The 27,942-nt window shown below is 39.7% G+C and overlaps 1 protein-coding gene across 1 annotated transcript in view; it reads right to left on the bottom strand.

The window, feature by feature from the left end:
- Positions 1 to 19,170, bottom strand: part of LOC130584442 (mucin-5B) — a 39,036-nt gene extending 19,866 nt beyond the window's left edge. Inside the window, exons 1-20 of the mRNA XM_057384416.1 lie at positions 19,089 to 19,170; positions 17,190 to 17,445; positions 15,685 to 15,799; positions 14,853 to 14,940; positions 13,847 to 13,980; positions 13,109 to 13,334; positions 12,163 to 12,288; positions 11,357 to 11,474; positions 10,590 to 10,728; positions 9,909 to 10,010; positions 9,636 to 9,705; positions 9,266 to 9,403; positions 8,545 to 8,709; positions 7,601 to 7,695; positions 6,006 to 6,132; positions 3,790 to 4,042; positions 2,763 to 2,815; positions 2,277 to 2,377; positions 1,829 to 1,980; positions 117 to 255 (exon numbers count right to left, since the gene is read on the bottom strand). Of these exons, the coding sequence (XP_057240399.1) occupies positions 117 to 255; positions 1,829 to 1,980; positions 2,277 to 2,377; positions 2,763 to 2,815; positions 3,790 to 4,042; positions 6,006 to 6,132; positions 7,601 to 7,695; positions 8,545 to 8,709; positions 9,266 to 9,403; positions 9,636 to 9,705; positions 9,909 to 10,010; positions 10,590 to 10,728; positions 11,357 to 11,474; positions 12,163 to 12,288; positions 13,109 to 13,334; positions 13,847 to 13,980; positions 14,853 to 14,940; positions 15,685 to 15,799; positions 17,190 to 17,445; positions 19,089 to 19,170 (2,679 nt within the window). The remainder of the gene's footprint in view (positions 1 to 116; positions 256 to 1,828; positions 1,981 to 2,276; positions 2,378 to 2,762; positions 2,816 to 3,789; positions 4,043 to 6,005; positions 6,133 to 7,600; positions 7,696 to 8,544; positions 8,710 to 9,265; positions 9,404 to 9,635; positions 9,706 to 9,908; positions 10,011 to 10,589; positions 10,729 to 11,356; positions 11,475 to 12,162; positions 12,289 to 13,108; positions 13,335 to 13,846; positions 13,981 to 14,852; positions 14,941 to 15,684; positions 15,800 to 17,189; positions 17,446 to 19,088) is intronic.
- Positions 19,171 to 27,942: the final 8,772 nt, after the last annotated feature.

The following is a 27,942-nucleotide window of genomic DNA, read 5'->3' as shown; positions in this document are numbered from 1 at the left end:
CTCTACTCATCAGTGTTGGCTATTTTGCATGGAAATGCCTTATAATTATCCAGCCTGAAGCCTTCAGTGTGAGCTGTGAAGAGCATATGGATAGGAAAGTGAAAATGGATTGGTACCTGAGCCAGGATATAGTCACAGTCTCCCACGAAATCAAACTTCTCCCCATCAAAGCTCATGTAATGCCCATTTCCATAGACAGTGCAAGTTCCCTTGCAGGGATGGTCCGTGCAGTTCCACTGCCTTTTGTTGCAGGTGCTGGGAAGCAAAATGCAAAGAATCAATATGGGCTTTCCTTAATCTCAAACAAGGGTGGAATAATTAAAAGTTTTCTTGCTTGCAGTGCCTTTTCAGCTGTTCTGAAATCATGCCAAATCAATCAGAGATGCCATATCAATGAGGGAGTTCATGTTTACTACTTAGACACATTTCTTCAATTTTTTCTTTCAAATATATTTTKAATAATTGCAACCTGGCAGCAGACAGTGGGAGTGTAGGAGACAAATTCAAGGTGAGGAACTGAATATTTCAACCATTTCTGAATATTAATCTGTGAGGGATCATTTTGCTGTTCTGTTACAGTGGCGTGAACAAATATCTCTGTCTTCCCTTGTGTATTGGCTCTGGCTGAGATGGAGAGAATTTTTTCCCTCAGCAGCCCTCATACGTCTTTGCTTTGCATTGGCAGCTCCAAAGGTGTTGGTAACACCCCGGTGTTTTGGCTACTGCCGAGCAGCACCCCCACAGCATCGGTGCATTTGTTATTATGATGTTTGTTTTCTGAAGCCCTACTCCTTGGAAAGCGGGCTGGACATCACCCTCTGATGGGGAGTAGGGAATAAATATTTTGTTTTCCTTCGTTTCTGCATACAGCCTTTGCTTTTGCTTTATTGAATTGTCTTTATCTTAACCCATAAGCTTTTTCATCTTATTTTATCCCCAACCCTGTCCTGCTGAGGAGGGTAGTGATAAAGCAGCTAGGTGGATCATCAGCTAGCATCTGATGTCCAGTCAGGGTCAACCCACCACACCCTGACAAACCTTACCTCTAGTTCAGGAGGACCATAGATAGAAAATTTTGGTTATTRCAGCCTTGACACAGAGACTGCATTCTTTTTTTTTTTTTCCACGTGTGTCCTGTTCTCATAAGAAAACTAAGCCCTCACTGCAATAAAACTTAATGACTCGGTGATCGAAACGACTGCTTTTCGGGCTTTGATTTCACCTGGTAAACTTGATTGCATGTACCAACGGTGATCAGACCAAAGTGTTTCCAGCTCTTATTTTCTGTGCATCCTCTTGGCAGAACTAGACAGTCTCATACTTGCTAAATAATGGATAAGGATTCAAAGCATTTTACCCACCATAATCAGTAATAACAGGGAAATCTATGGCAGAATTATACCAGAAACTGGAGCAACTGGAGTAATTATCTGGCGAACTACACATCTGGAAGCACTGCAAGTCTCAAGGAAGGACCATGGCAATTCCCCTTTGACTAAATTTATTTTCTGGGGTTCAGCTGTGCCCAACAGACACAGACATAATCCCCCCTTATTGAATGAGCAACCACAGACCAGCCAGACTGATGTTTGTGAAGCTGGTGGGAAAATGGAAAAGGATGGAAATCATTTGACAGAAGATCATGGTACTTGTTCTTCCCAAGTGCAGGCTCACTGAGCATGGTGCAGAGAAACTCTTCCCCCTTTATTTTTACCAGCAGCCCAATGGCTCTCATGATGAAGAGGAAGACTTCAAAGCACAGCCTGCCCCATGATTGCTCTATGGTCTGACAATTTTTTGTAAAAAAAGGTTTCCTGGGATAATGTACCATGTGTTGCAGTCCACTCTGATGGTTTCTCCAGGTTTATAAAAGTGTCCTCCATGGACACAAGGGCATTGATCTTCAGGAATACATCCTCCACTGCCATCCAGTACCAGTCCATCAGGACACATGCAGCCCGAAACACATTCTGTGACATACTGCACATTAGAAGATAAAGAAGACAACTTGTTAGTGCACAGAAAGRACAGGGAACCAGCAGAGATGTGCTAGCTCCAGAAGCCAAAGTTTTGGATTTTTTTAGAAACTCCCTTATTGCAAGCTGGTGTCAATCATGCTGCAAATACCACAGGCACATCATTAGCTACAGCTGCTGTGTTAGCAGTGAAGTAGCTGTCTGTGACCAGCACAACACACCCCCATCAGTGCCTGATAAGGACAATCCTACATGCACAGCCATGCTGTCCTGGCCCCTGCTGGGAGGTGAATTCCTTACACAGTGCATGTCCTGTGTCTTACAGCTTTTCTGGCACTCCGAGCCAGTCGCTCCGGGACCTGCAGAGCTGCAGTTGAAGTAATACATAGGAGCTGGGCAATCTGCAGGAGGAAGAAAACATTTCAGCAAGGTAATTTGGAGAGAGCAATAAGGATGCCATCAGCAATTGCAAACCCAGCCAGAGAATTTCAGAGGGCAGCAGGTGTCTATCATTTAAAGTTTCTAATAGTATTGCTTCTGCCCAGTAACAGTGAAGGGAGAAGAAGGCAGATAACTTCTAAGCTTTGGGAAATATCCTCATCTTCTAAAGAATCTAGTAAGTCTGGTGACATTTTACAAAGACAAATGTTATCAATAACTACCACATTTCAGGGAGAATGAAAAAATGTGCAGAATACTAAAATGTTACAGRGAGTGAGAGTTAACACAGAAAAACATTATAAATACTGTCTGACACCATAATGCCATTATTTAATGAAATCTCACCTTTTACCAAGACAGTTTCTCCAATGCAGTCTAATCTTCCTTGAATGCATTTGCTAAAGAGATTCCATAAAACAAAACACATCAGCTCTTTGCACTTTTCTCCTCCCACAGAGGAAAAGGCACTGCAAAGCTTCACTAGTCACATGAATAACAAATTCCTCTCAAAATGAATATTTGGTACAGCTATCAGTTTCACAGACATGAATTACCATCCCCAGAAGGAAGATTAAAAGACCCAGCTCTTAAATACTCTTCCTTCATCTGCCACTGGCTTATTGTGTATTTTCCCTAAATCAAGTTTTTCCTAAGCATCCATTTTCCACTCCATAAGATAAGACTAATACTTTCTTAAATAAGAGATCTCTTAAATTACTCAGTGAATATGTGATTACAAAGTAGCCTACAATCCTCAGTTGGAAGACAGATAGACAACATATAAACATCTAAAGATAATAAAAAAGCCTTCCCTTGGTAGTTGTTTGCATTGCTGCCCTAAACTAGTTGAAAACGAAAATAATGACAATTGTTTTTCACTGAAAATGCAAATTAATTATGTTATTTTTAGAACTTCCCCCAAATTTCTCTCTTTAAAAATAAGAGTTTAAACACTGAGAGCTGGGTGTTTGTGTTTAAAAAAAAATTATTTTTTAAATACTCTGCAGGAGGGTGTGGTGGTTTTCACTTTGCTTTTTAATTTCAAAGGCTGAAACTCCTCCAAGCCTTCTGTCTTGTAGAAAACTTGCTCCCACTGTTTACAGATTTTTTTTTTACACATCAATGAACTTTGTCTAGCGATAGATTACCAATATTGTTCTGCTTAACATGTTTTCAGGTTCTTGTTTGCTAGCAGGAATGTGGATCTTAACCTTTGCTGAACCTGCTGCCAGAGGAAGGTGCAATCTAGGAGAAATCTGTCATTATCCCTAACTGCAAAATGATGCCATTCATGGATTGAAACAAACAGTTCTCCTGTGAGCCGTGATGTCCCCARGCACACAGCAGCCTTTGCATCATCAGAGCAACTCACCACATCAGTTTGTCCTCTTGGAAGGAGTTGCCAGGCTGAACAATCTTGCCTTTGTAGTAGCAGGGACAGTCATCTGGAGCCACACATTCCTCCTCATCGTTAAGGTAGGTGCCTTCAGGGCAAGCACAGCCCTCCATCGGCGCGATCCTGACCCGACACAGCGGATCGGGTTCGTCCAGCGAGCGGCACGACTGGTTACAGTACTTGACACTATAGTTATAAACCATAGTCTCAGGACACTCCTCAGAGGGATCTTTGCAAGAGAAATAAAAGGGATGTATGGCCTTCTTTGTGCAGTCATCTCTCATGATGTTAGTCTGCCTTTCTGTGCACTGGTAGCCATAAACATGCTTTTATCAAACTACCAGACTTTAKCTCCCTGGGTTCTGGGGAAATCTACTGACATAGCCTACGCTATATGACACTGAATACTGAAATACTCAGCAGGCTACATATTTTTGTAATTTCTACAATTTTCATTTCTATCTTAATGCCAATAACTTCTATCTTGTTCTTGTAATTAAAATTTCCTTTTCTGACCTTTATTAATTATTTCTTTGGCTGAGAAATAACTTAAGAAATGACCATATTTTGTAAGAGAAAAATTTTGATGTTAAATGGCAGTGACAAAGAACTCTGCTGATCGTTTGATGCTACCAAGGAAAGAGTGCTTCAGCTCTCTTGAGGAAAACTCTTTTTGTCATTCTCTGGGGAAATGAGAARCAACATTTCTAAGATCTCTGGGTGAGCAGGTAAATACCAAAATCTAAACAACTCAACTAACCCTGTAAGACAATAAAAAGCCAGTTAATTTTCACTGACAATATACACCACTGTGAAAGCTCTGCCATAAAATCTGTAGTACTGATCCGTAGAGATGACATCCATTTTTATCAAGAAACATCATCCACATTAAAGCTGCATTTTTCAAAAAAAGACTGGAATCCAGATTCCTTTGAGATTCACTGGCAGAACAGAGTGAATGTTGCGGCCCATTTAGTATTTCACTCAAAAACAGTGCAACCTTCACTCTTATCACAGGCATGTTCCTGAAAGATTATTTCTTCTTAAATAAGGCCTAAAATGATTGTGCTGATTAGGCTATTAACATTTTTTTCTCAAGGTTACTGCACTGTTTGAGTCAATATTACCTACCRTGCCTTAAGAACACAGATTTCTGCGAAACACTCTTGATTTGCCATAAAAAATGCCAGTAATTCTATGTTTGGAACAAAACTTTCAATAAACAGTGACTGTGTCTAGTGCATAACTCTGCAGGATTCTAGGACAATTTAGTACACAATGTTCCTTTGAATTATTTCTGCACAGGTTTGTAAAATTGTTCTTATCACAGTCTTAAATGCTTTTGACAATGCATCATAGCAGTTACATTGTTTGCCTCTATTAAGTATCCCAGCTGGCCTCTAAGTCAGGCACTTAAATAGATCATAGCTGCTTCAAACTCAAGAACATAATCATTGTTATGTTGTCTATTCAGATGTGCTATTAGTCAAAAAATCCATACTTCTATTTTCATGTTGATAGAGGCAAATCTCMCTTGGACTATCTGATCATCAATGAAAAACTGGAAATGTTGAAGCAAAATTCAGAATCAAAAATAGTGAGCTTTATTCTCAGATCTTATACAATCTTATAATAAATTCTGGCAGCTCCAAAGGAAACGTTTTCCCTATACACACGTAGACTCTGAACTCAGAATTTGGTGACAATGTGTATGTCAATAAAAGAAACTTTTGTTCACTTTTTAGATAGTCCTGAGCTGAAAATGTCTTTTGAAGATTTCCACATGATCACCAATATGTATTTATTTTGAAACATTACTATTTTACTATAAGATGGAAAAATGCAGTAAATAACAGTAATGTCATTTGTGTTGCCTAAGACAAGAGGGCTAAACCTGAACAAAAACTAACCCTAACTTCGGTTTTGATTTGAATAATATGCCTTGTAATATTTTGCTTCAATGAATAGAGAATTCAATTAATATTTTACACAAGGAACAAGCACTGTAAGGGCATGAAGTGGCCACAAACTGATTTTGGCAGGCAGAATAATTTTGCGGAAAAATGCTGATTCTGTTTTTCAAAGACTCTCTAACTTGATGACTAAAGACAAAAGACATCTGAATGCCACAAACTGGGCTATCCTGAAGCTGTTCCCCCACATCCTTGCCCAAGGAATTTCAGTTCACATACCACAGACACCCTGCCTCCAGCCCTGCAGTGACACACCCCCTGAAGCACAGTCTCTGGAGTAAGTAGAGAGCACACTGCACAGTGCAACTTCACTCTTCTCAGCATTACAGGTGTCATACATGCATTTCTAAAGGACAGAAAAAGACATGGGTGTTGTTATGTCCACTCATAGAAGAAACAGGGTAGTAATTCAAAAGCAGTCAACCAATATATTTTTTTAAAATATTATTATCAATGAAGCCTTATATCTCTAAGAGAGAATGTATGCTAATCAAATACTATGTAAACCTGAGAAATAGCAAATCAGTTACAGAAACTGCAATGACATGTCTAACACTCATTTAACAGATGAATATTAAAAAAGATAGGGCATCTATAGTTCATTAAGAAACTAAGAAATGTCTATACCAGCCTCCCATGAAGATTAAGACTTGTCAAATTATATAATCTGAAAATATACACAACTGAAGATTATGCACAGTGGTGACTGGCACTTGTGCACCTCTCTAGATACACCCGATTGCATGACAGGTCCATGACAGAAAATGGTTTACAGAGAGTCAGTCATATGTAACGACATTTTAAAAACTGGTCATGTAAGCATAGATGGAATTTAAAGCTGGAGTTGTTTTAACTGGGTGGGCTGGACAACAGAACACAGACACAGCCAGAGCTAATCACTCTGGAGCAGTAGGATCATACTGGATAGACAGTGACTTCTGCTACTGCTGATGTTGTGGAAAATGCTTTCATGAATCTTGGTTTAAAATCTGATGTGATCAGCAAGAGTAACAGACATATCTATAAGAAACTGGTTATCACTCTCCTTCAATAGAAAATTGCAAAATCCTATTTTATTTTTAGTTTACATAAATTCTCAAGTGGATATATTTTCCTTTGGGAGAGGTAACACATAAATCATATTTGTAAAGGTACCTGAAGACATATTCAATTTTAGACAAAATTTCAGGCTCGGGTATTTTCTCAGTAAGTTTTATCACACCCATCCCCAACATGAACTTTCTATGGTTTTGCAGGAACTTCTTTACCATCCACATAGATGTGGCAAGTCTAGCTCAGCCAGCTTCCTCAGCAGCCTCATAGAGCTGTACACCAAGAGAACATATAGGCAGCTTCATGCTTTTGAAACATGATTCCATGGTAATAAATGAGATATAAACAATGTAAATACATATTCTGATCCCAGATGTGAATTTTGAACCAAGGCAGAGGAAATCCATGGGCCTCGTAAAACYTTCAGTTCAATTCCACACAGAAACACTGATGCTGCTTGTCAAAGAGTGAACAGATTTCACTCCTTGAAACTTTGAAATCTTGAGCTAATTTTTTTCCTTTTGCTTCTGAGTCATGCAGCAGATGCCAGTGATGACAGTCAATTACTCATATGGCTGTAGCAAAAAAAGCCCATCTTATATTGCACAAACTCTCATTTTATAATTTTTTCTAATCAGCATCAGTGAACATCTTTGTGATCAGTCATTACTGCAACCTATTTCACTCCCCTAGGCCAGACAAACTTCATGGAGATCAGTCTCTGGACTGGATTAAACCACCCATTTGGACCAGTGCCTTACCTTGATGTACACAGAAGGGTCTACAACAGAATGGCAGGCAGCAAACACATTGCTTGTATTGGACAGAAGAGCACACCAATGCTGGGCAAATTTTTCTGAAGTGGGAGAAAACATAATTTTCCTTAGTCACTTAAATCACATTACWGTCTGAATCTATATTCTTATCAGGTACCACATAGAACTGGAACATCCTAAAGTGTTTAGATAATGCTGGATGGAAATACAGTTTATTAACATATCAAAGGGATAAGCACAGTTGGATGGGTGACCAGCAATCTTCCTAAAAGGAACGTTTCACCTTCCAAGTACCTGACATTATCACTGCAGCTGGATTTGCAGAACATATACAAAACCTCCCCATTTTCACTATTTTTCATCAAACTTTTCTAATTCTTTACAGTCAGGTAATATCTTGCAGTCAAGCAATAACATCAAACATGTAATAATTAGAGAGCTGCRTGGCTATGAGCTGCAGCTTTAATTACGTGTGGCAGTACCTAGGAGAGGTCAGTCCAAATCCTACATATATCCAAATCCAGACAAAGTGATTAATCAAACCAGACTCTTAGTACAGTGCAACTCTTGCTGTTGATGACCTCTTCCTCTGGACTTCAGCACAGCTCTAAAAGCCTAGATTGGATTAAGAACATGCCCAAATATTGACAACCAAGTATGTTCTGCCTTAAACTTAAATTGCTCTCATTGATGCTGTGTGTGATTTTCAAGTCATCTGTGAAGGTGTTGGCTCTTTCTCCAGCAGAGCTCTCTTTTTGTTTTAAAAGCAAAGCTATCCTCTTAAAGACCTTCAAAACACTATGTTTTCYCTCTAGTAATAGCCTCAAAGGCAGAGGGTTTTGATGTTGTAAGGTTTCTAAAGCTTTTATGATTATCCATCATGTGAAAATTATTTAGCACTGATAAGCCAGGGATGAAAAGGCCCATACCTTTATCCACACTGTTTGAACAAGGATCTTCAAAGCTGTCCTCAACATCAAAACAGCTGGCTCTAGTTTTCCATGAGTTACCAAAAGCAGAAGCTGAATCTTCCACAGCTCCAGTGACTGTTCTGAAGTCATCAGTCTGGACATTATTGAAATTGCCACAAAGACCTTGTGTAGGAGGGGGGGAAAAGCAAAAGAAAAGAAGAAATACCCAGATGCATGAAAAAGGAAATGGCTTCTAGATGAGCACTCTTAGCTCTATAATGGACCTTGCCTGGGAGAAACCCATTTTCCTTCAGAGACTTCCTGATGTTCCCACAAATCAGATAGGAGCCTGTGTTTAGAGTGAAATTATTATTTTTCTGTATTTGAGTAGCACTTAGTGATAACACAGGGATTGGAACTGCTTAAATTTGCTTCAGTAAACACTGGCAGACAGAGAAGTATCTTCCCCAAAGGCTTATAAACAAAGGAAATGGCAAAACAAAAACAAAATGTGTCCAAGAGACAGGGTGTAATCCCACTGCACAGATAGGAAACAGAAACACAAAAATCTTAAATGGTGTAAACAGGAGATTTGTGGCAAAACCAAGAACATAGTCTGCATTTCACAAGTCTCTGATGATGACCTGTTTAAATAGATGGAGTCAAAAAGATCTGCATACACTAAACATCACAGAGTTTTTCTTCAGCAAATGGAAGAGTTTATCCTTATGGGTCCTACCAGAGGTGCGATTCTGAAAAGAATGATCGACTGTTATGGAGAGCTGCATTACAGGTTTCATTTGCACTCGAATCTGCACTCCAGCTGAGCTCAAGATTTTGATGAAAAATGTAGATTGTCTGAAGATGGTGATGCCATCTAAAGAAGAAAAAGAAAAAATGTTGCATGCACTTGCAAATCTTTGTGAAGCTGAGTAAACAGGAACTTCCGTTTACCAGCGCATCCAGTAACACAGGGATTCCCAGGGAATCCCAGACCTAGTATCAACCTAACAATTAGTAGAATCATGTTCTTTTCAGAGAAAGGAACAGGAATCCTTCTGCAAATAGATGTAGGCTCCTCTGAGGAAGGTGTGAAGAAAAGCATTTACCTTTGCTTACAGGCAGCTTCACAATGAAATTATTCATGTAGATATTTCCACAGGAACATATTTTTATAGTCTGCAGGGAAAAAGAAGAAAAGCCCACAGCAGTGAGTGCATATGACATGAGACAGACAAGAGCAACTGACAAGCTTCATTAAGCGTCAAGGAGTAATGTCTTCAAAACCCCATAACCTCTGAGGTCAATGTRCAAGCACCATAGAGGAATGCAGGGAAAATAGAAGTGACCTACTGTGTATCACCAATTAGTCAGTTACTCACGGTTCTTCCTAGCGTGACCAATACATTCTTTAGACAAGTCATTGTCCTTGAAGTCCCACACTGAATGATCTCTCCAATCACCACAACTGTGTCGTCAGTGTTCTGAGAAGACATGAAAAAGTTATTGCAGAAGTTGTCAGCATGTTACGGATGGGAGCTAGAAGAGAAAAAGGTGTCACTGGAAGGCTAATGTGGAGTAATGAAAGAACTGGGGTATTTTTAAATGCAAACTGTTTATTTCATTGCCAAAATCAATGATTTTCACTAACTTTCCTTTGCACTCTGTTTGCTTACTATTGGTCTGTGTGGATCTCATTTGCAGGCATTCATAAGGAATTCAATCTTTTTGCAGAAACTTCGCTTCATCCACTTCCTTCTGACAGCCACACATGAACAAAGCTTCAGAAGAAATGCTTAAACCAACACTAATACATCCATTAAGAAAATTATTTAATTAAAAAAAAAGTACAACTGTGTTGAAGCTGCAAAATTTTGAAGCTAAGCATCAGCAATTAACCTGCAATCCATTGCAAATTCCAAATTTATGAGGTTTGAGACTGAGCATGTGCTGAAGTGCTTTGCTGGATTGGTGCCATTTAATTAAATTAAGTCATATAAAGCTCCAGTTTAATGCCTCATACTACTAAGAGATTTAGGAGTGAAAAGAGAAATGGCTCATACCTTAGCTAAGACATAATGACAGTTGCCATGAAAATTGAATCTCTTATTATCAAATGTTGTTATATGGAATCCTCCATCTATATGGCAACTTCCAGAGCAGGGCAGAGAGATACAGCTCCAGTGGCCTCCTTTGCAAGTGCTGTGCAAAACCCAAAAAGCAGCAGTTAGAATAAACACAGCTTCCAGGGAATAAAGGTGCTACACCATTTAATTCTGCACAGATGCAGCCTGTTTGCATTTTTAGCTTGTTATCTTGGCTTCTTATTAAAACCCTGTGGGTGGAAGACTTTATATTAGGGCCTTATAGTGTGAAGGTTGAATTCCTCTCAGTGAGACAGTTAACTGCATTGGGCTTTGAGCTGGCTCCCTCAGAGACATACTGAGACGGGGAAAGCAAGAAATGATTTTCAGAGCCTAAGTTGTTTACTTGTCTTTTAAAAGAAAAAACCTTGCAGGATCTCACAACATCTTGTGCTACTGATGCAACTGTTCAGCAGCTAATTGTGAGATAATGAGCAATTCGCACAGGATGTGCAAAAAAGAGAAAACAGCCCGACCAGGTAGGCTCAGGCCTTGAAAGGAGTAAATGAGGATGTGGTGAAACACCCAAAGCCCATTAAGTTCAGTCACTCAAAATTTCCAGGATTTAAGGAGGAGAAAATGTTAAACAAAAAAAAAAAAAAAGGAGGAAAGTACAGAATGCAACTCATCGTTGTTTTGAAATAAATGCTTCTGCCTTGTTAATGCAATCAACACCACAACAGTACCAGTTCTGGCAGGGAGTGGAGTAAGTTCCTCCAGATGAGTAGACTTTGCCTTGAAACGTACAGGGGCAGCTGTCTCTGGGGATGCACTTCTTGCTGCTGAGGTCATCAAGGATAGTTCCTGTTCAAACATATTGGCTGGTTAATATTATTTTGCTGAATCTAGGAAACACCATCAGGGAACATTGGAGCATAGAGAAAACCCTGGAATATCCAGCATTTCTTAAAATGAACGAGATACTTTTTAAGGAAAACACCCCACCAAGCCCCATCGGATGTAAATGGATAGAACATATTTCTTAGTAAGCTCAAATGAAGCCAGAAAAGAACATTTCCTGTTATGAAATTTTTAACTATGAGCAGGATTATCAAGTGCCAGAATGCAAGGGTGTGAGCCAGTTTCCACCATTTTCCAATAGTAAATCTAACAGACATCAGAACCTCATCTTAGACAATTTAATGTGCAAATTTACTCATGCACATACCTGGAAATGCCTTTATGTTTTGTGTCACTTAAGCTACAGCAAGACTTAGTCACTGTAGCAGGGAGGCATCTCACCAGACATCTTCACCTGCATTCTTACTGTCTAAGGAACACCTCTGCACCATTTTTTTTCTTGTCTAGTCCTTAGAAGACTTTCCCTCTACTCCTCCAGTGTCAGGGTGTTGGATCCTTACTTCCAAGGAGAAAGTTGTTAAATTACGCTAGAAGAACCAGTTTATTTGTTGTGTGCAATGTTAAAAAATGGAACAACTTCCCTTTTTGTCCCTTGATGTGTGAGATCATGGGCAGAAGTGAGCTGCCTTACCAGGAGGACAGAAGCAGCCATCTGTACACGGGGCCTTACAAATCTTGCTCCTTTCTGGATCTGCGCATGTGTCAGCACAGGAGTTTCCACATTCCATGTACTCCATGTTGTTTGGGCATTCCTGATCTGCAAGAACAAACCAAAACTGAGTGTGTTAAAGATGTATCTATAAGATCTCTCCAATTTTTGTGTCACTACTGAACTCCTTCTTCCTCCTTTCCTCCATATCTTGTTTGCAAGACCTTCTATCCAGATATGTAATGTTTGTTCAACCTCTTAAAGGAACTTTTTATGGCCATTTCTCCTTTATCTTTTGGACAAAACTGTGCTGCTGGGAAGTATGAGCTATTTCACATTACTAGCTCAAGGTTGGCTGAAGTCATAATACCAGCAAAGAACACCAGAATCATTTAGGGAGTCATAACAGTTTATTTTTGCCTGAAGCACGAGTCCTTCTGGCATTAATTTGCTATCCCAATCCACACCAGCTGTTTGGGTGAACCACCTGTAGCCTTCTGCCTGGATTTACAGAGATTTCCTGCTCAGTAGCCAGACTGCTGAGTATGAAAACACAGGGTAAGATAAGTACAAACATATTTTATTTCTCAGTAACCACTTCTGTCTAGTTGTCAGCATGTTGAAACTCGGCTCTTTATCAGTTAACGGTGCATGGAAAAATGAAAACAGAAAAAAAAAGAAGAACTGGAGAAAACTTAATTGTAAGAAGGAGGTGGGCAATATCAAGGTATAGTTCTAATTTAAGGAGCAAAATCAAGTTAAATTTGTAGAAGCTCTTCCATTAACAATGTTTCTGTTAAAATACTTTCACAGATAGATTCAAGGAAGATACCAGAGCTCCTAGATTTGCTCTGCTGGGATCAGAATGATTGTGTAAATGAAAAGAAAAGAAAGCCTGGAAGAAATCTCCAGAGCAGCAGCTACTTACAGCAGAGTTCTTTGGTCCTCCATTCCCCAGGGTCTCCCTTCCTCAGGACACAGTCTCGAGAGTACTGGTTTAATGTGCTGCATATGCAGCTGGAAACCAAATCAGAGTGAGAAGAATTAACTGCACAGTGGCACATATCCTCAGCACAGGTCTCTACGTAGTCATCAAAGGCAACCACTCTGGGGCAGTTTCCAAAACGGGACATAAGTTTCTTGCATGCTTTTTTCTGTTTAAAAAAAAAGATCGAAAAAAAAAAAAAAAAAAAAAAAAAAAAAAAAAAAAAAAAAAAAAAAAAAAAAAAAAAAAAAAAAAAAAAAAAAAAAAAAAAAGGAAAAAAAAAAAAAAAGAAGAAAAGAAGGCAAAGAAAAGCAATACTTGAAATTTTGCCACCTTTTAGGTTTCTGAACATACAGCCCAAGTTTTGATGACATAATTCCAGGGTCACATGATAATTCAGGTTGGAAGGGATCTCAGGAGATTATCCGGTCTAACTTTCATTGTATAAAGTCCTTTTTCTTGAACTGGAAGCTTTCATTCAGTTTTGCATTTTCCCACAGTCTATAGTTCTGTAGCACTAATAGAATATTCTTTCAGCTATAAGATCATCATTCTGCTCAATTCATGTTAAAGTCATGAAAAATTCAGTTTAGTGCATGCTCTCTATTAGACACTTTTTTCAACAGTCTCTTCCATACTGTAGGTTGGGAGGGTTTGTACATCTTGGTCTCATATACTTACATATGTGTTGCATCTGTTGTCTCTCCTCCTGGGATGTCTTCCAGTGTGGTCATCTGGGCTCACATCAGCACATTTTTGTGATGGATCCTCTACTTTGTGGAAGTTCCCAAACTGTCTCGGATGCATTTTATACCCTGCAAAAATCCCCAGATGCATTTCAGTAACTTCCTGCAATTCTTTAGATCAGTAAATGGGCTATAAAAATGCACTTGCTTTTTGGGCTCAAAGGCAGTATGCACTTCATGAGAAGCCCAAAAAGAACCAGCATCCATATTATAGAGGATGACAGCCTGGCATAACTTCTGTTGAGCTAGAGCCAGGAATCTGGCATGCTTGCATCAAGGCCTGCTATCATTTAAAATTACATGAGAGTCTTGACCTTTCCGTTGCTTCTCCTAATTTCCGAAGACTTCGCTTTGTTATGGGTGTTTGAGCATACACAGTTTTCTGTTTGCATGTATAATAGTCATACAGTTATTACATGAAGGAATGTTGTTATAACTTTGGCTTCAGTCCTGCAGATGATATCCCAGGATGGTTTCTTTCCACCCATACAACCTCCTGCAATTTGCAATATCTGAAGGTGTCAGTGGATGGCACCACAGTTTCTTCAAAGATGTTCAAAGAAATCCTTGTGTTTCTCTGATGCTTTTATTTCATTACAGAGGCAAGAATAAACACATGTAGATTGATTAAAATGGAAGAAGAGAAAATGCACTTGTACACTTCCCTAAAGTGTGTTATTATCAGTGGAAAGCCTGGCAATGCTGTTGCATGACAGCCAAGCAATTAATTTGGGTCAAAAAGGTTAGAGACTCTTAGAAGTTTGAAAAGAGCAGAGAATCCCAAATCATCTCAGAATCTCTAAAAGTATGTTTCCTGTATTCGGAAATGTTCATTTGCCTGTCAGGAAACTGAAACCCTGATCAGAGGAAACAGGTAACAGTGTTCATGCCATGTGTAAAGAGGTCTGTTCTGGGTGGAATATGTCGTATTTATGACCTACCATCCAAAATCAAATCATTCTTCTCACTGCCATCATAGTTCCCACACAGACCACATATTTTCTCTTTATAAGTTTCTTCCAGGTCCAGCTAAAAGAGGAAAATTTAGAGTTTAAAGGCTTTTCCCTAAAAGGTGATTACAAAGTGATTGACAACAGAAAACCACAGTAGTGCTCATTCCCACTTTGTAGCAGTCTCCTTTTCTATCACAAATCTCTCATAAATTTTATCTGCAGACAGACTGATTTCAAATGGGATTGAATTGTGCAATTGTCATTCCTACCCAGTAAATACTGGATTAATCCCTGAATGGCAAAACATGGCACACAAATTCCATTTAGTTAATCTCAGTCCTGATGGTGAAGGATAAGTGTTCACACACAAAGTGTAAATTCACTGCTGCAGAAGAGGATATTGTAGGGTAGATGTGTAGAGGGGAATTCCCACATAGCATGGCTTTGGGATGAAAGAGGCCAAGGTTGGGTTACAGAGATTAGTTTCCCACACAAGATGTGCGTGAGGCAGAGTAGCAAGTCAGAGCTGGAGGGCTGTGCTGCTGCCAGTGCCCCATGGAGTGAGGAACTAACTACAGGTGTGCTATATCCCAGGGTTTACAGTGTCACCTTTTGCCACATAAAATTAGCTGGAAATGCCATGTGGTTGTGCCTGCCTGCCCCTGCCCCCTGAAACTATTACCTGGTTTGGTATTTCTCTATCACCTTATGGATACAGTGATACCTCCCTCCCACAATTTCATCTATCAACACATTCAGTCCTGCTTTTCATCATTGATGAGGTTCACCAGGAGTAAAACAACTAACTGGCTGTTCATACTAGGAGAGTGTCAGCCCAGTTCCACTTGAGTGTCAGGCCTAGCTTGGAAGTGACTTGAAAGTAAGTACAGGTGTCCTCAATCAGGATGCTCTTCAAGCTGAAAGGCATGGCGATCCTGGAAATTCAAGGGAACAAAACAGATTGCTGTGAAAAAAGGACTGATAACATCCTCACAGACACACAGGGTGGAAAACTGGAGTTAAAAGGAACTAAAAAAGACATGGGAACACTCTTTGCAAGGTCAGCCTTCATACAATGCATTACATTGTCCACTGTGACCTTTTACCAACCTAAATCCACAACACAATGTATTTTGGTCTTTTGTCAATACTGCATCAACCACTCGATGGAGAGAAAGCAGCCAAACCCAAGGACCTAACCCAAAAGTTTATAAAGAGGAAAATTACTATATTGGGAAAATGGCCATCTATGAGGACACTGAGGAGATCATCATCCTTCCAGGACTTCACTGACATTTGGGATTCATAAACAGCTCTGTTCTGTTACTCATGTTCTGATGCAACTCAGACCTACATTACTTTTCCATCTTATCAAGACAATTGCCATTCATTTTGTAACAGCCTGCAAAATGTAGATACAGAAAATGGCTAGAAGATAGGAGATTTCTTGCCCCTTTGATTTAGGAGGCACATATGGGCTTTGGTGCTATATTTACAACAGAGTGGTGCTATTCTATATTTAGATGTTTCTAGAAGGCTGTCAAGACAGCCCATATGCTTGCAATTTTCTCTCCAGCAAGATTGTGAGGGGTTTTCCCAGAGTCAAAGGTTGCCTAGGCCCTTCATAGTTTTATACTAAGAGCTGGACTCTGCTCTTCTCACGAGGACTGCCCTCAGCATCGTGCCCAACTTTCAGCTATTGTTGCATATGATTTTTACTTATGGAATATATTTACCCTTCTCTTTGCAGTTTCCTTTGTGGTTCATTTTGAATTGGAATTAAAGGTATGGATTTTGACTTCTAAAAATTCTGCCTTTTTTTATAACCAGATCCTAGGGCAAGTTGTGATCTGTAAAGCAGTACAACTTTCTATTTCCAGAAAACTATTCCTAAAAGAACCTAAAAGAGCTATTCCTGAACAACATACAACAGTAGGGTTAGTACCACAGAAATAATGTTTTGAGAAATAGGAGAATCACAGTGCTTCTACAAAATCTAAACTTTTTATAAATAAAGTGTTGGGGTTTGTGTATTTTCTTCCATCCCTCCCTCTCAAATCAAAGCAACATTAAGAAAACCTTAAAACACCTTCTGTTTTTATAACATACACATTGCCCTCTGCTTAAGTTGTTGGTGATGGTCCCTGGGAGATGTAGTTTAGTTTAAGTACTTCTTGCCTCCTCCACACCTATGGAAGGGACTCTTCACAATACCCTGTTCAAAGAGCTATGAACATCTCATACACAGCCACTGCTTTCCAGCCAGACCACCTAACACATAGCAATAAAAATGCAGCACACAACAACAGGAGGGTCTTTACTCACTTCTTCCCATTCACTGTGATTCCTGTCTCCTTCACCTCCAGGACCACTCCATCAATGGTGACAGTGAAGTAGATCAGGAAGCTGTTCTTGGCACTGCGCCTGATCTGAATGTTAAAGTCCTGGTAGCTGTCATTACAGTGCGAAGCGAAGACGTATGTGCAGGTTCCAGGAAAAGTAAACTTTACATGGTCAAATGTATGGAAGTGGAAATTGCCCCAGGTGGCACATTCACTCCTACTGACAGCAGAGACCTGGACTAAAGAAAAAAATCATAGGAAGGTAGTTTAGAAATTTACCCCATATGAGGTGCTTTGCCTTTTTTTTTTTGCTGAAAAACATTAAAGGGGAGATTTTCAAAGGCAAAAAATGATAACTCCTGGAAGATACTAGCCTGTGGGAAGAAGTTTCATCTCACTGAACTTTTGAAGTCCATGACTTTTGAAGTTCAGAGATACCTGCAATGTGAGCAGATTAGCCCTTTGAAGGCTCCTTTGAAGTTAACAGTAAGAAGAAGTTCAGCTTTCTCATCTCACATACCTGCCTAGCAAGAACATGCTGAAAACCACATGCATCTCTCCATTGTCTAGAAAGGCTCTGTCTGTATTTAAGCTGTAGATACCTAAAAGTGAAGTAAGAATAATCTCCTTCTAGATGTCTAAGTCCCATTTAATTCTGGCAAGTCTTTTGTCCTAAGTCTTGATTGAGTCCTTTCCAGGAGATATCACAGGTGGCATTTTACAGCAAAGTGGCAGCTGCTGATCTCAGTGGTTGGGGCTGCTATCAGCTTCAGCTCTTGGCTAAGAGATACTTGGTTTTCCTTCTCACCCAAAACTCAGGTTTTGGACCTCTAAGTTCTACCTCTGTCAAAAGTATAGATATATACTCTAAGTGCATATAAGACCTYACTTCAGAAAGCAGTTTTCACATCACTGAGCTTCACAAAGAAAACATTAATCATCTTGGATTAATTTATATAGGCTTGCTACAAAATGCTTTTAACATTTCTTCTAGGCCCATCTGAAAGACTGACAAATGAAAATGGGTAAATTTCTTTGTGTTGGTTAGGTAGCACGCTTAGGAATATCAACATAACAACATCCACTGTAGATCAAATCAAAAGTTATTAATTTACTCAGTGAAATCTATAATATTATTAAATATTCCTAAGAATCAGCAGAGAAGAACTGAGAAATTCAGATCCTTATGTCATAAATGTGCAACACAAACTCAAGTGCACAGTAAGTCCTTGCAGAAACAGTTTTTTTAAGGGACCATTTCTTGCCATAGGTGGTTGCAGCACTGAAGTGGAGTAGGGCAATTTAGCACTTTTCTACACAGTAGTGAGGACAAGTGAGAAAGTTTGGATGTTCTGGAAGTGAAATTGCTGGAGTTAGTAAGGCAGCAATAACTGGTACATCAATTGTTTGTGTATGAAGCAGCTGGGAAAAGCATAAGACATTAAAAATCAAACCAGGAGGTAGCAGTGCAGCAGACTACCAAAAATGTGATTACTGGTAATGCAGCATTTCATATTGGTCAATCAAATCTAGCTGGTGATATGGTAAATGCTTCTATAAAGAAAATGTGTGAAATGTGTTGAAAAGGGTGTCACCATTTTTTTATTCTTTTTTTTTTGTGGTGTAGATTACATTCAGAGGGTCTCCTCTATAAGATTAGTCACTTAGGACAAAAAACTGTTGATACAGTACTTAGTAATGAAAGAAAGAAAATAAAATACTTAAATTGTTAACTATAAGGATGAAAATATACAACATTTAACAGTATCTGGTATGTCTATCTTACATGAATATGTTACACATTTTCATTTGTCAACTCTATTTGTCACTTATGGAGAGCAATATGAGAGCAAGTAAAGCAAGAATTAGATTATATTCTTACCTATCTGAACTGGTTCTTTGCCCTTGCAAAAACTCCAAATTAGGCAGAAGATCCAAAATGATCTCCCCTTTTTTATTTCCATCTTGCCATGAAGTCGTAACTTGAAAATCCTTTCAGGGAAGTGTTTTTTCTTGGCTTATAGGCAGATTTTTATAGTCCAGGAGTTTGGCATGAGAACAAAACATTGATGGCAGGGTCCCTGAAAGGTGGAGCTGCATTAAATTTTCTTTCAGTCATTCATTATTAGCACCCAGCAACCTCCTGTCTTTCAGGCAGGACAGATATCCAACTGTCTCTTGCTTTATGGGGACAGAGACCTGTCTCTAATTTCCAATTTTTTTTTAAATAGGCCTCCCCATCCTCCTCCAACAGTACTGTTATTTTTTTTTTGGCAACAATATTCAATGTTATTTTTCATAACATTTGATTAGTTACAAACAACCACTGATCTTTTTCAGAGCTTTTCTCTGCTTTGCACATCAGCAGAGTCCCTCACCTCAAGAAAATGTGTTTGTTGCCTCTACTAGCTTTAATGGTGATTCCTAAACAGAGCAAAAAGTATTGTCAGGTCAGGCATAATGTATGTTTTATTTAGAGCAAAATCTTTTTGCAGGAGGGCATTGTCCTTTAGGAAGTATAGCCAAAATATCCTATAAAAAAAAAGGCCAGATTTACTGCCTCAATAGACCAGGAACAACATCAAAAGTGCAAAAATTCTCACCTCAACTGTACAAACGGGATTTAATCACACCAGTGAGTCATGAGGAGTTAATTTGTTCTTTATGCACACAGAGGTGGTGGATCCTCCAAACATCATAAGGGAGCATGCCCAAGTCCCATCATGATGCAGACCCCAGTTTATTCCTTCACCACCTAAATTACACTGCTGCAAAAGGGTCCCTTAGGGCTCTCAAAGTGCTTTAATACCCTACCACATACCCAGAAAAAATCCAGCAGGCTCAGTCATGAGCTCTGCAGTACATTGTAGGACATCCTGTCAGAGATTTTGATATAATAATTTTACTCGCTTTGTTGACATAAATGGACCTTGCATCTCTTCTCATCTGTGCCATGAGGGAACTGCTTCTGACAAGAGAGGAAACCTCTCACCTAGTCCCAGCAAATCAAACACAGATACCAGACATTCCCACACTTCCAGCTGCTCCATAGCCCTTTGGGAATACACTAAAGCCAGAGGGCCTGCCAGTAGCAAGTGGAAATAAATATAGTTTAAGGTGGACATAGGTTTCCCCCTTGTTGCAAGGTCTCAGGGCAAACCTGTCCATGCACTCCCTGGAGAGCATGAATGTCTTTTCTGTGGCTGGCAGACAGCAAGCTGGGCCTTGGCAAGAGGGTCCTTCTCACTGCTTTACCAAGCTTTGTGCTATTGCCAAAGTGGAGCGGCCCAAAGCTGGCCCACTGCTCCTTTCAGCTGCTGCCCTACACAGCTACAAGGTGCTTTGCAGAACTTGTAGGTGACGGCATCTGCCAGATGAAGATTTGCTGCTGCCCTTGCTCTAAACAAAACTCTGCACCAGCCTGCGACAGCATTGTGCAGGACATGAAACATGAGTTCGTGTTACCCCTTTGCACCGCCTGTGTCCCATTAATTTCATTGTCAGTCACACTTGAGGCAGGGCGCTGCTGGAAGGCAAAGTCTGTTCTGGAAGCCCTGCCATTTTGGCTGGAATACAGAACCAACAGACTTTATGGCACTGTGATGGAAGTCATGGACTGCTGCTGCTTTTCCTTTTAATCACAGCGCATCTTCCTACCTGATCTCTGTCGCAATAGGTACAAAGTAAACTAGGAGAATATCTAGTAGATACATCTAACCATGAGAATATGGTGATATGAGGATGATCTGAAATTGAATACAGTGGAAGAGCAACACTCAAATTCAACGGATTCTCGTGGTAATTTTCAAACTGAGTTCTTGTTCAGGCCACAGAACAGGGCTGATGGCAGGGGTAGGGAAGGCTGTGAAGCCTAGGAGGAAAAACACATAGGTCAGTAGACCACAGATATAGACAAAGAGAGCTTAGTTGAGGGTAAAGGTGGACAGCTGAAAATATCTTAATTTGCCAAAATCAGTGCTAGTGTCAAAATCCAAATGCAGAACCCTGCAGAGATAAAGTCCATGTTTTTTTTAATAATTGTCCTCTTTCTTTTCCCATTCCCACCCAGGCAATCAGAGCACCTATTTAATTCACTTTGATATGAGAATAGAAGGAACAATTAGACTCTAGGAGTATGATTCCTGACTTTAGAAAAAAACCCTTTATTCCCAGTGAGCAGCACAAAAGCTGGAGGGACCAGCTATTAAATATTTGCCAAAGGCACTCTTCAGGTTGGAGTAGTCCTTTAATGACAAAGACATAGTGAGGCTGACCTCTATGACCTCCAGCCCTTTGTGTTCTACATGTGGGGTGATTCAAGGGAATGAGAGGATGGGCAGGAGGAATGAGCTAAGGCATGATTTCCCCCTGTAAACCCCACATAGCACCTAGGGGCCTAGGAAGAAGAGGAACAGCATGTGTTAAAACTGTTCAAGGAAAAGACAGAATAAAATAAATGATTCATTGAACCAACATGCACTTCTGCTCTACTCAGCAGAAGCAGTATTATCAGTCATCTGGGATCCTCCCCTGAGAAAATCAAGAGCACAACTCTACTCAGAGAAACAGGAAACCCAGCTCTCTTGCTCTGTACCTAGCCATTTTCTTACCTCTGCTTGTCTGCTCTGTCATTTGTGCTATTCCTTTGCCATTTCTTGGGAAGCAGAATTCCTGTCAATGACTGACCAGAGCTGCTGCTTCTGGCTTCTCCAGAGATACTTTGGGCTACACTCCTTAGAAATCACTGGATGCTTCAATCCTCCGCAGTGATTTCAGGGCTACTGACAGGGGACAGATATTTGCATTCAAATCAAGTTTTTATATTGAAGCGTGGAAACAGTGAGGTTTTCAGAAGAAATGGGAGCTATTCAGAAGGAAATGCAGACTGACAGGGAGCTTATAGACTGTGTTGATCACTTACCACTGAATCATTGCTATTGGCACGCAAGTTATAACTATTCCCCCTGCAGTGACATACKGGGATTAATAACTCTTCCCTTTATTGGACCCTGCAGGATAAGAGGCCTTCCCTCTTCTGCAGCTGTATTAGCAAAAAGAACAATTCCTCTTGGCCCCTTTACAGCCCATTTCATGGATCATTTGCCATTAAAGGGTATGTGATTTTAGTAAATACGATAGGTAAATATTAACTCAGCTTCTTTATCACCACTGACTCACTGAAGATAAGCCATCATAAAACTAATGTAATACACCAGTGACTCACTTCTCATATATTTTTGCTACAAACTTGGTAAAAAGACACTCAAATAGGGGGCATTTTGTGGATTAATGCCCTTCATTGCCAGCCACTGTACTGAAGTCTGGCAGTTGCATTTGTATCATATCCTTCTGTCAAAAGGTGATTCCATAGGTGCTGTAAAGAGTTATGGCCATCCTGGGTCAGTCCAAGCACTGGTGAGATTCAGCTTGGAAATGGTCTAACAATCCAGTTAATTTCAGGCAAAACTGGTACTGCTTCTTGAAATGAGTATCCACTATAAAATGCTGTTTTACAAGCACTGCCTAAGTAATAACTCTAGAGAAATTATGTGTATTTCATTAACAAAGTGATGCTAGCTAAGAAAGCAGTTCATTTGGATTTGGCAAAAGGCAGTTTGTGCCAATAATCCACATGATAAAAAAAAAAACCCTTAAGTGAATTTGGGAAAATATTTAACATAACAAAATACCATTTTACAAATGATAACAATCATTTGTACATTCTAAACTGCCAGTAGAATTCAAGAAGATCATGGATTATTCTTTTTTATCCTTTGCATGATATCATAGAATTTAGGAAAGTTACATTAAAGATTTATTTGATGCATCTGATTTGCATCTACCATATAGTTTGAAACAGATGTCATTATGTATAAGGTGATATGTAGCTGGCAGTGAGAAAGGAGCAAATGGATACTTGTCATTAATTGTCCATTAAGATACATGAAGAATGCCTTCAGTATTTTAACTTTGGTAGGAGATGGTTGATGTTTTCTTACGTTTTGCCTTAGAATGGACACAAAGCTCATTAACATCTCATCCTGCCATAGGGCTCCTTGACTTTCCGTGAACAAATCAAGGACATTAGTTTTTCCTGTTTGCAAGGAATGAGTTCAGCTGCTCTCCTCTGTTTTTCTTTAAGAAGATGTAGATCTTTCAAAATCCACATACAAGGAGTAATGACACGGCTGATCGGTGTTCGTGCCCACAGGTCTCTTTGACCTATTGGCACTTCCTCACATATGAGAGACTCCCTGCATAGAAAGTCATCTCATCAGGAGGTTGGGCCCTTGAGAATTTCTACTTGAAAGGCTTTTCTTCAAACAACCTTCCTGGTGAAAAATGTGGGTAGCAGAACAAAGGGAAGCATATGAATTTTCTGCTTTAACAATTAGAACTTTATGGGATCTAGGCTAGAGCAGATTCTACCTCTTTTTTAAAAACCAGTATCTTGTTTCCTGGGTGCCAAGATAATTCAGAAGAGTCCACAGCATGCCTCTGAAGTCTCTATAAGCTTGGAATTACATATCCAGTATCCATGAAAAGTAACTGAAAGTTACTGCAAGCCAAAAGAAAGGCTAAGAGATGGGGCAGAGAATAAGTTAAGGTTGGAAGCTAAGAAACCTTGGCCTGGGTTTTTTTTCCTAAATTGGATTAAACTATGTCCCTGTTAATACAATCTGAAACTCTGTCAGAGTATTTCTACTGGACTCCTGAGACTGAGATCCTTCCGGCATGAAGTGTAATATTTTGCAGCAGCAGCTGACTTCTCTATCATTCAAGTTTCAGAGATTGCCCTGCCTTGAACAAAGTAGCCACTAAAACCAAGACAGTTTTGTAGGTGGCTGAATACCAATTTTCTTTTAAATTTGAATGTTTACCCAGAGAGAGGAAAACCAAGACAAAATCTTTCCCCATGCCTCTGCTTAGCATTTTGTGGAATGTAGAATTGGCCACCCAAGAAGAACTACCTGTCCTTAGATTTTGCTCAGACTCCTTGTATTTTTAAGCAGAAGAATGATCACACAGATCCCATAGATTCTGCAAAAAAAGGCAAGAAGTGCTCAGCCCCACCAGTCCAGAGGGACAGACTATTGAAATTTAACTGCTGTGTCAGGTCACAGGCACTGTGTAAAGCCCACATTTCTTGATCACTGTTCCTGTTGCCTTTTGTTACTGCTTAAAAGAAAGCTGCATTGAGACAGGTGCTCCTTCTCAGTGCCAGCTCTGCCATACATTCTCTCTGCTTGAGTTTTCTCAAAGTCTTGGGGTAATGTAAACATCACAGTGGTGGTTTTCACTGCTCTAGAGACCAGATTGTGAAAAGAATTCAAGCATTGCACATAAGAATGCTGAAAAACTGGAATATTAAAGGAAATTCAGTTTGAACCTAACTGGTTTCAGAAGAACTTAGAGGATTTTCCATATTAGTGATGGACATACAGCTTAGATAGCCTGCTTGGACCTGTTTGGACCATTGTGTGGGAGGTTGCCAGTTAAGAACACAGCTGCTTGTGGTGGCCTGAAAAGAGTGAGTTGATTTTTGAAATTCAGCCCTGGAAGAGGGCTGCTCAACTTTAAGAACTTGTTCTGCCTTAAAATTCCCCCTTACCCCTCAAAGCTTCTCCTAGGAGGTGAAATTTCAGAAATTGTGTATCAATGTTACAATTATTTAAGTGTCTTTCCATTTTTGTCAGACCTAAAACTCGTAATTCTTTTTCCTGTGATCCCAGAGTTTGTAAGTCTATTTCTGTCTTTTCCCAATATCTGAGTTTACTTTCCTAGACAAATGCAACAGCATGTACCAAGCACAGTAACTGCACGATTATTTACTTAGGGCTTTGCCTTTGCTGAAGTCCTTTCACTGGGGCTTATGTGCTTAGTTCAGTGAAGTGTGGTTTAGCAAAGTACACTCAAACTGTAAATATAACGAAAACTTTATCCTACCATCCCTCTCTTACAACATAAAATAATATTATCATAGAACATATTTATATCAGAAAACAAGGTAGTTATCAGATCAGAAACTCCTACCTTGTGTTATTTTGGGAAGAATTCTTCTTGGTTTGAATGTGGCTTTCCCCCTCTTTCTGAATCCCATCTGCCTTTACCTCAGATAGCAGCAGTGATTTTTTCCATATTGCTAACAAGCATTTTCCTCTCTGCCCCTGGTATTCTCAAAACACTTGTCCAGTAACGCTTCATAAAACATCTGTGCTCACTTTATCAGCAAATCTTCTGTGAATTCCTTTTTAACTGCAGATGGCAGCTCTCATTGTATTGCTGAAGAGTCCTACGAAAAACACTGAGTTTCTAGTGCCTGTCCAGGTAACTACAAGGAAATTGTTTGAGATTCTTGGAGAAAAAGATGACAACTGGGAGTGAAACCCATGTGATCTTGGGCAACAAGAGCTGGGACCTTCCTTGGGTGTTGATGCCTTCAAAGGCTATGTGATTGGAAATCCTACTTTCCTCCCAAGAAGGCTTTCCCATTTCTCAAGAAAAAACTAAAACTGTTAAGTACTGAGAGAAGAAGAAAAAGAAACAAACAAAAAAAAAAATAAATCCATTGCCATTGCTTAAAGTGTGAGGCTAGACAGAAAGTACAGAGGAGATGAACCCAGGATTCAGGCACAAAGATATGACATGGGACTCTTGCTGCTGCTCCCTTTTAGCGAGACTCCAGAAGACAAGGCAGTTCCTGGAGAATGGAGTCATTCTTTCAGAATGAAAACAGAGTCATTCTTTCAAGACAGAGAAAGTCAAGTCAACTCCCTTCCAGCATTAATGCTTTTTTTAAAGCTGCCAGGATCCTTTGTAGTAGGTCTTGTTTGGAAGACAATGGGATCAGAAGGTTCCACCATCTCCTGAATCCCTAATGAGTTGACATCACTCTTTCAGAAAGGGTGATGAGAGACATTTCTTCAGGTTTTTTTTCTGGGTTTTACAGAAAAAAAAATCTATTTTTGTGGCCTGCAGACCCAAAAGCTCTTGCTTAAGGAACAAAATGCTTCCTGAGATCAGTCAATGTAAATCTCAGTTTACTTCCAAGAGGGTTGTGGAGATGAGCAAAAGTGCTGCTCACTGCCACTACTACTCTTTGTAGGGATACAGAGTTAAGACTTTTTTTATTCTTTTCTCTCCCAAATACTATTGGTGGATTTCACCACTAGAGAAAATTAAATCTGTTTAAACTTTGTCATCCAGTTCCACTGGAAATGCAGGTGCAAACTTAACTGCAAAGGTGACTAAGACTGCAGAAAGGGGTGGAGATTTGACATGTACAGTGTGACCCAGAACTGCCAAGCACTTATAAGAATTCTCTGACAGTGTCTGCTTGTGAACCTGCTCATGGGCAGCACTGACCCAGCACCAAAACTGAGAGGGCTGCCATAACCCAGAGCATTGTGACAAACAACACCTTGTGCATGCACGTAAATTCCTGCCAGAACATTTCTTTTTCCCAGTGCTTACTAAGAGCATATAAACATCTGTGAGGAGAGACCAGCATTCATTCTCGTGATAAAACACTCTACATGTTGAAATGGAAACTCCCTTTTCAGGCAGCTTGCTTTTGTGCTTTGAAGTGACTTTACATTCTTTGCCATAGACTGCCCTGCAGTGGTGAAGCCAAAATCTGCAGCCTTGTTGACTTTGATAAAGGATCTTTAAACCTCCTCATTAAGAAGTAGTTTGCCCATCACTAGAAGGGACAGAAAGGGCCTGTGCAAACTACAGTCCAAATGAAAAATAAATTAAACAAGGGAGATTTTGAATTGCAGAGTAAATATAGTGTGCAGCAAAATGTCAGTAGTGACTAGTAATATTTTGTCTATTTTTCATAGGAAACAAGGCAGATTTGATCACACCTTGCAATCTATTTGTCTCCAGAAGTTATTTTGACTTCAGTCAAATTTAACTGCAAAAATTAAGATATCAAAGACAGTTAAATGTCAATAGATTTTGAGAAAAGCAGCTTTTGCAAAGGCTTAAGGAAATGCATGGTTCTAGTGTCAGCACAGAAATTGCTGGATAACAAAGAATCCACAGAGGAGAGTGACTCTGTAAGTGCCCTGGGAGAAAATTCTCAGTCACATGTCACAGTGAATGTAGAAATGGAAATCCTTAGGAACCCATACTAAAACATAAACCAGGCTTCATTAGTTCTGCAGCTTGCTCTGTAAATGGACAAAACTTCCTTCTTGTTAGGTCAGCTATCTCTCCAACTCCAGACAAATTGGCTCTCCACTCACAGCATTGTAATGCTGGAAAAAATGTGGAGTTCAATCTCCTGTGCATTCCTATCTGTGTCTGCCTTCTATACTGCAGCACATTTGATAGGCTACTAGTTACAAAAAATGGTGCCACCAATCCTTTAGGTAGCAAAGATGCCAGTATAGAGGTTGGCTCTTGCTCAAACTCCCAGAAGGATAAAGCACAATTAAGATTCCATTAACAGAGACAAAATAAAACCAAAAGCAATTTTTTTCACATACAACTATGGTTTGTATCCTCATTGTTCTACAGATTTCAAGAGAAATGAACATACTCCAGCTAATCTGCTTCATCTCCCCCTACAATAAAATAAACAGGCACTCGTTTAGATGTGTCCTTTGTTGTGAGACAAATTAATATAAAAAATGGCTATTGCTTTCCATTTTCTGCAGAGGAAGTCTAGGATAACTAGCTTAGTGATGGGTATCTGTTTTCAAATGTTGGGATTCAGAGAGCTCTTA

This window comes from Malurus melanocephalus, unplaced genomic scaffold (genome assembly GCF_030028575.1).
Source record: "Malurus melanocephalus ecotype Western Australia unplaced genomic scaffold, MMel_1.1 scaffold_708, whole genome shotgun sequence".
Classification (NCBI taxonomy): Eukaryota; Metazoa; Chordata; class Aves; order Passeriformes; family Maluridae; genus Malurus; species Malurus melanocephalus.
Note: the sequence above shows the minus strand (reverse complement) of the source record. Positions and strands in the feature narration are given on the sequence as shown.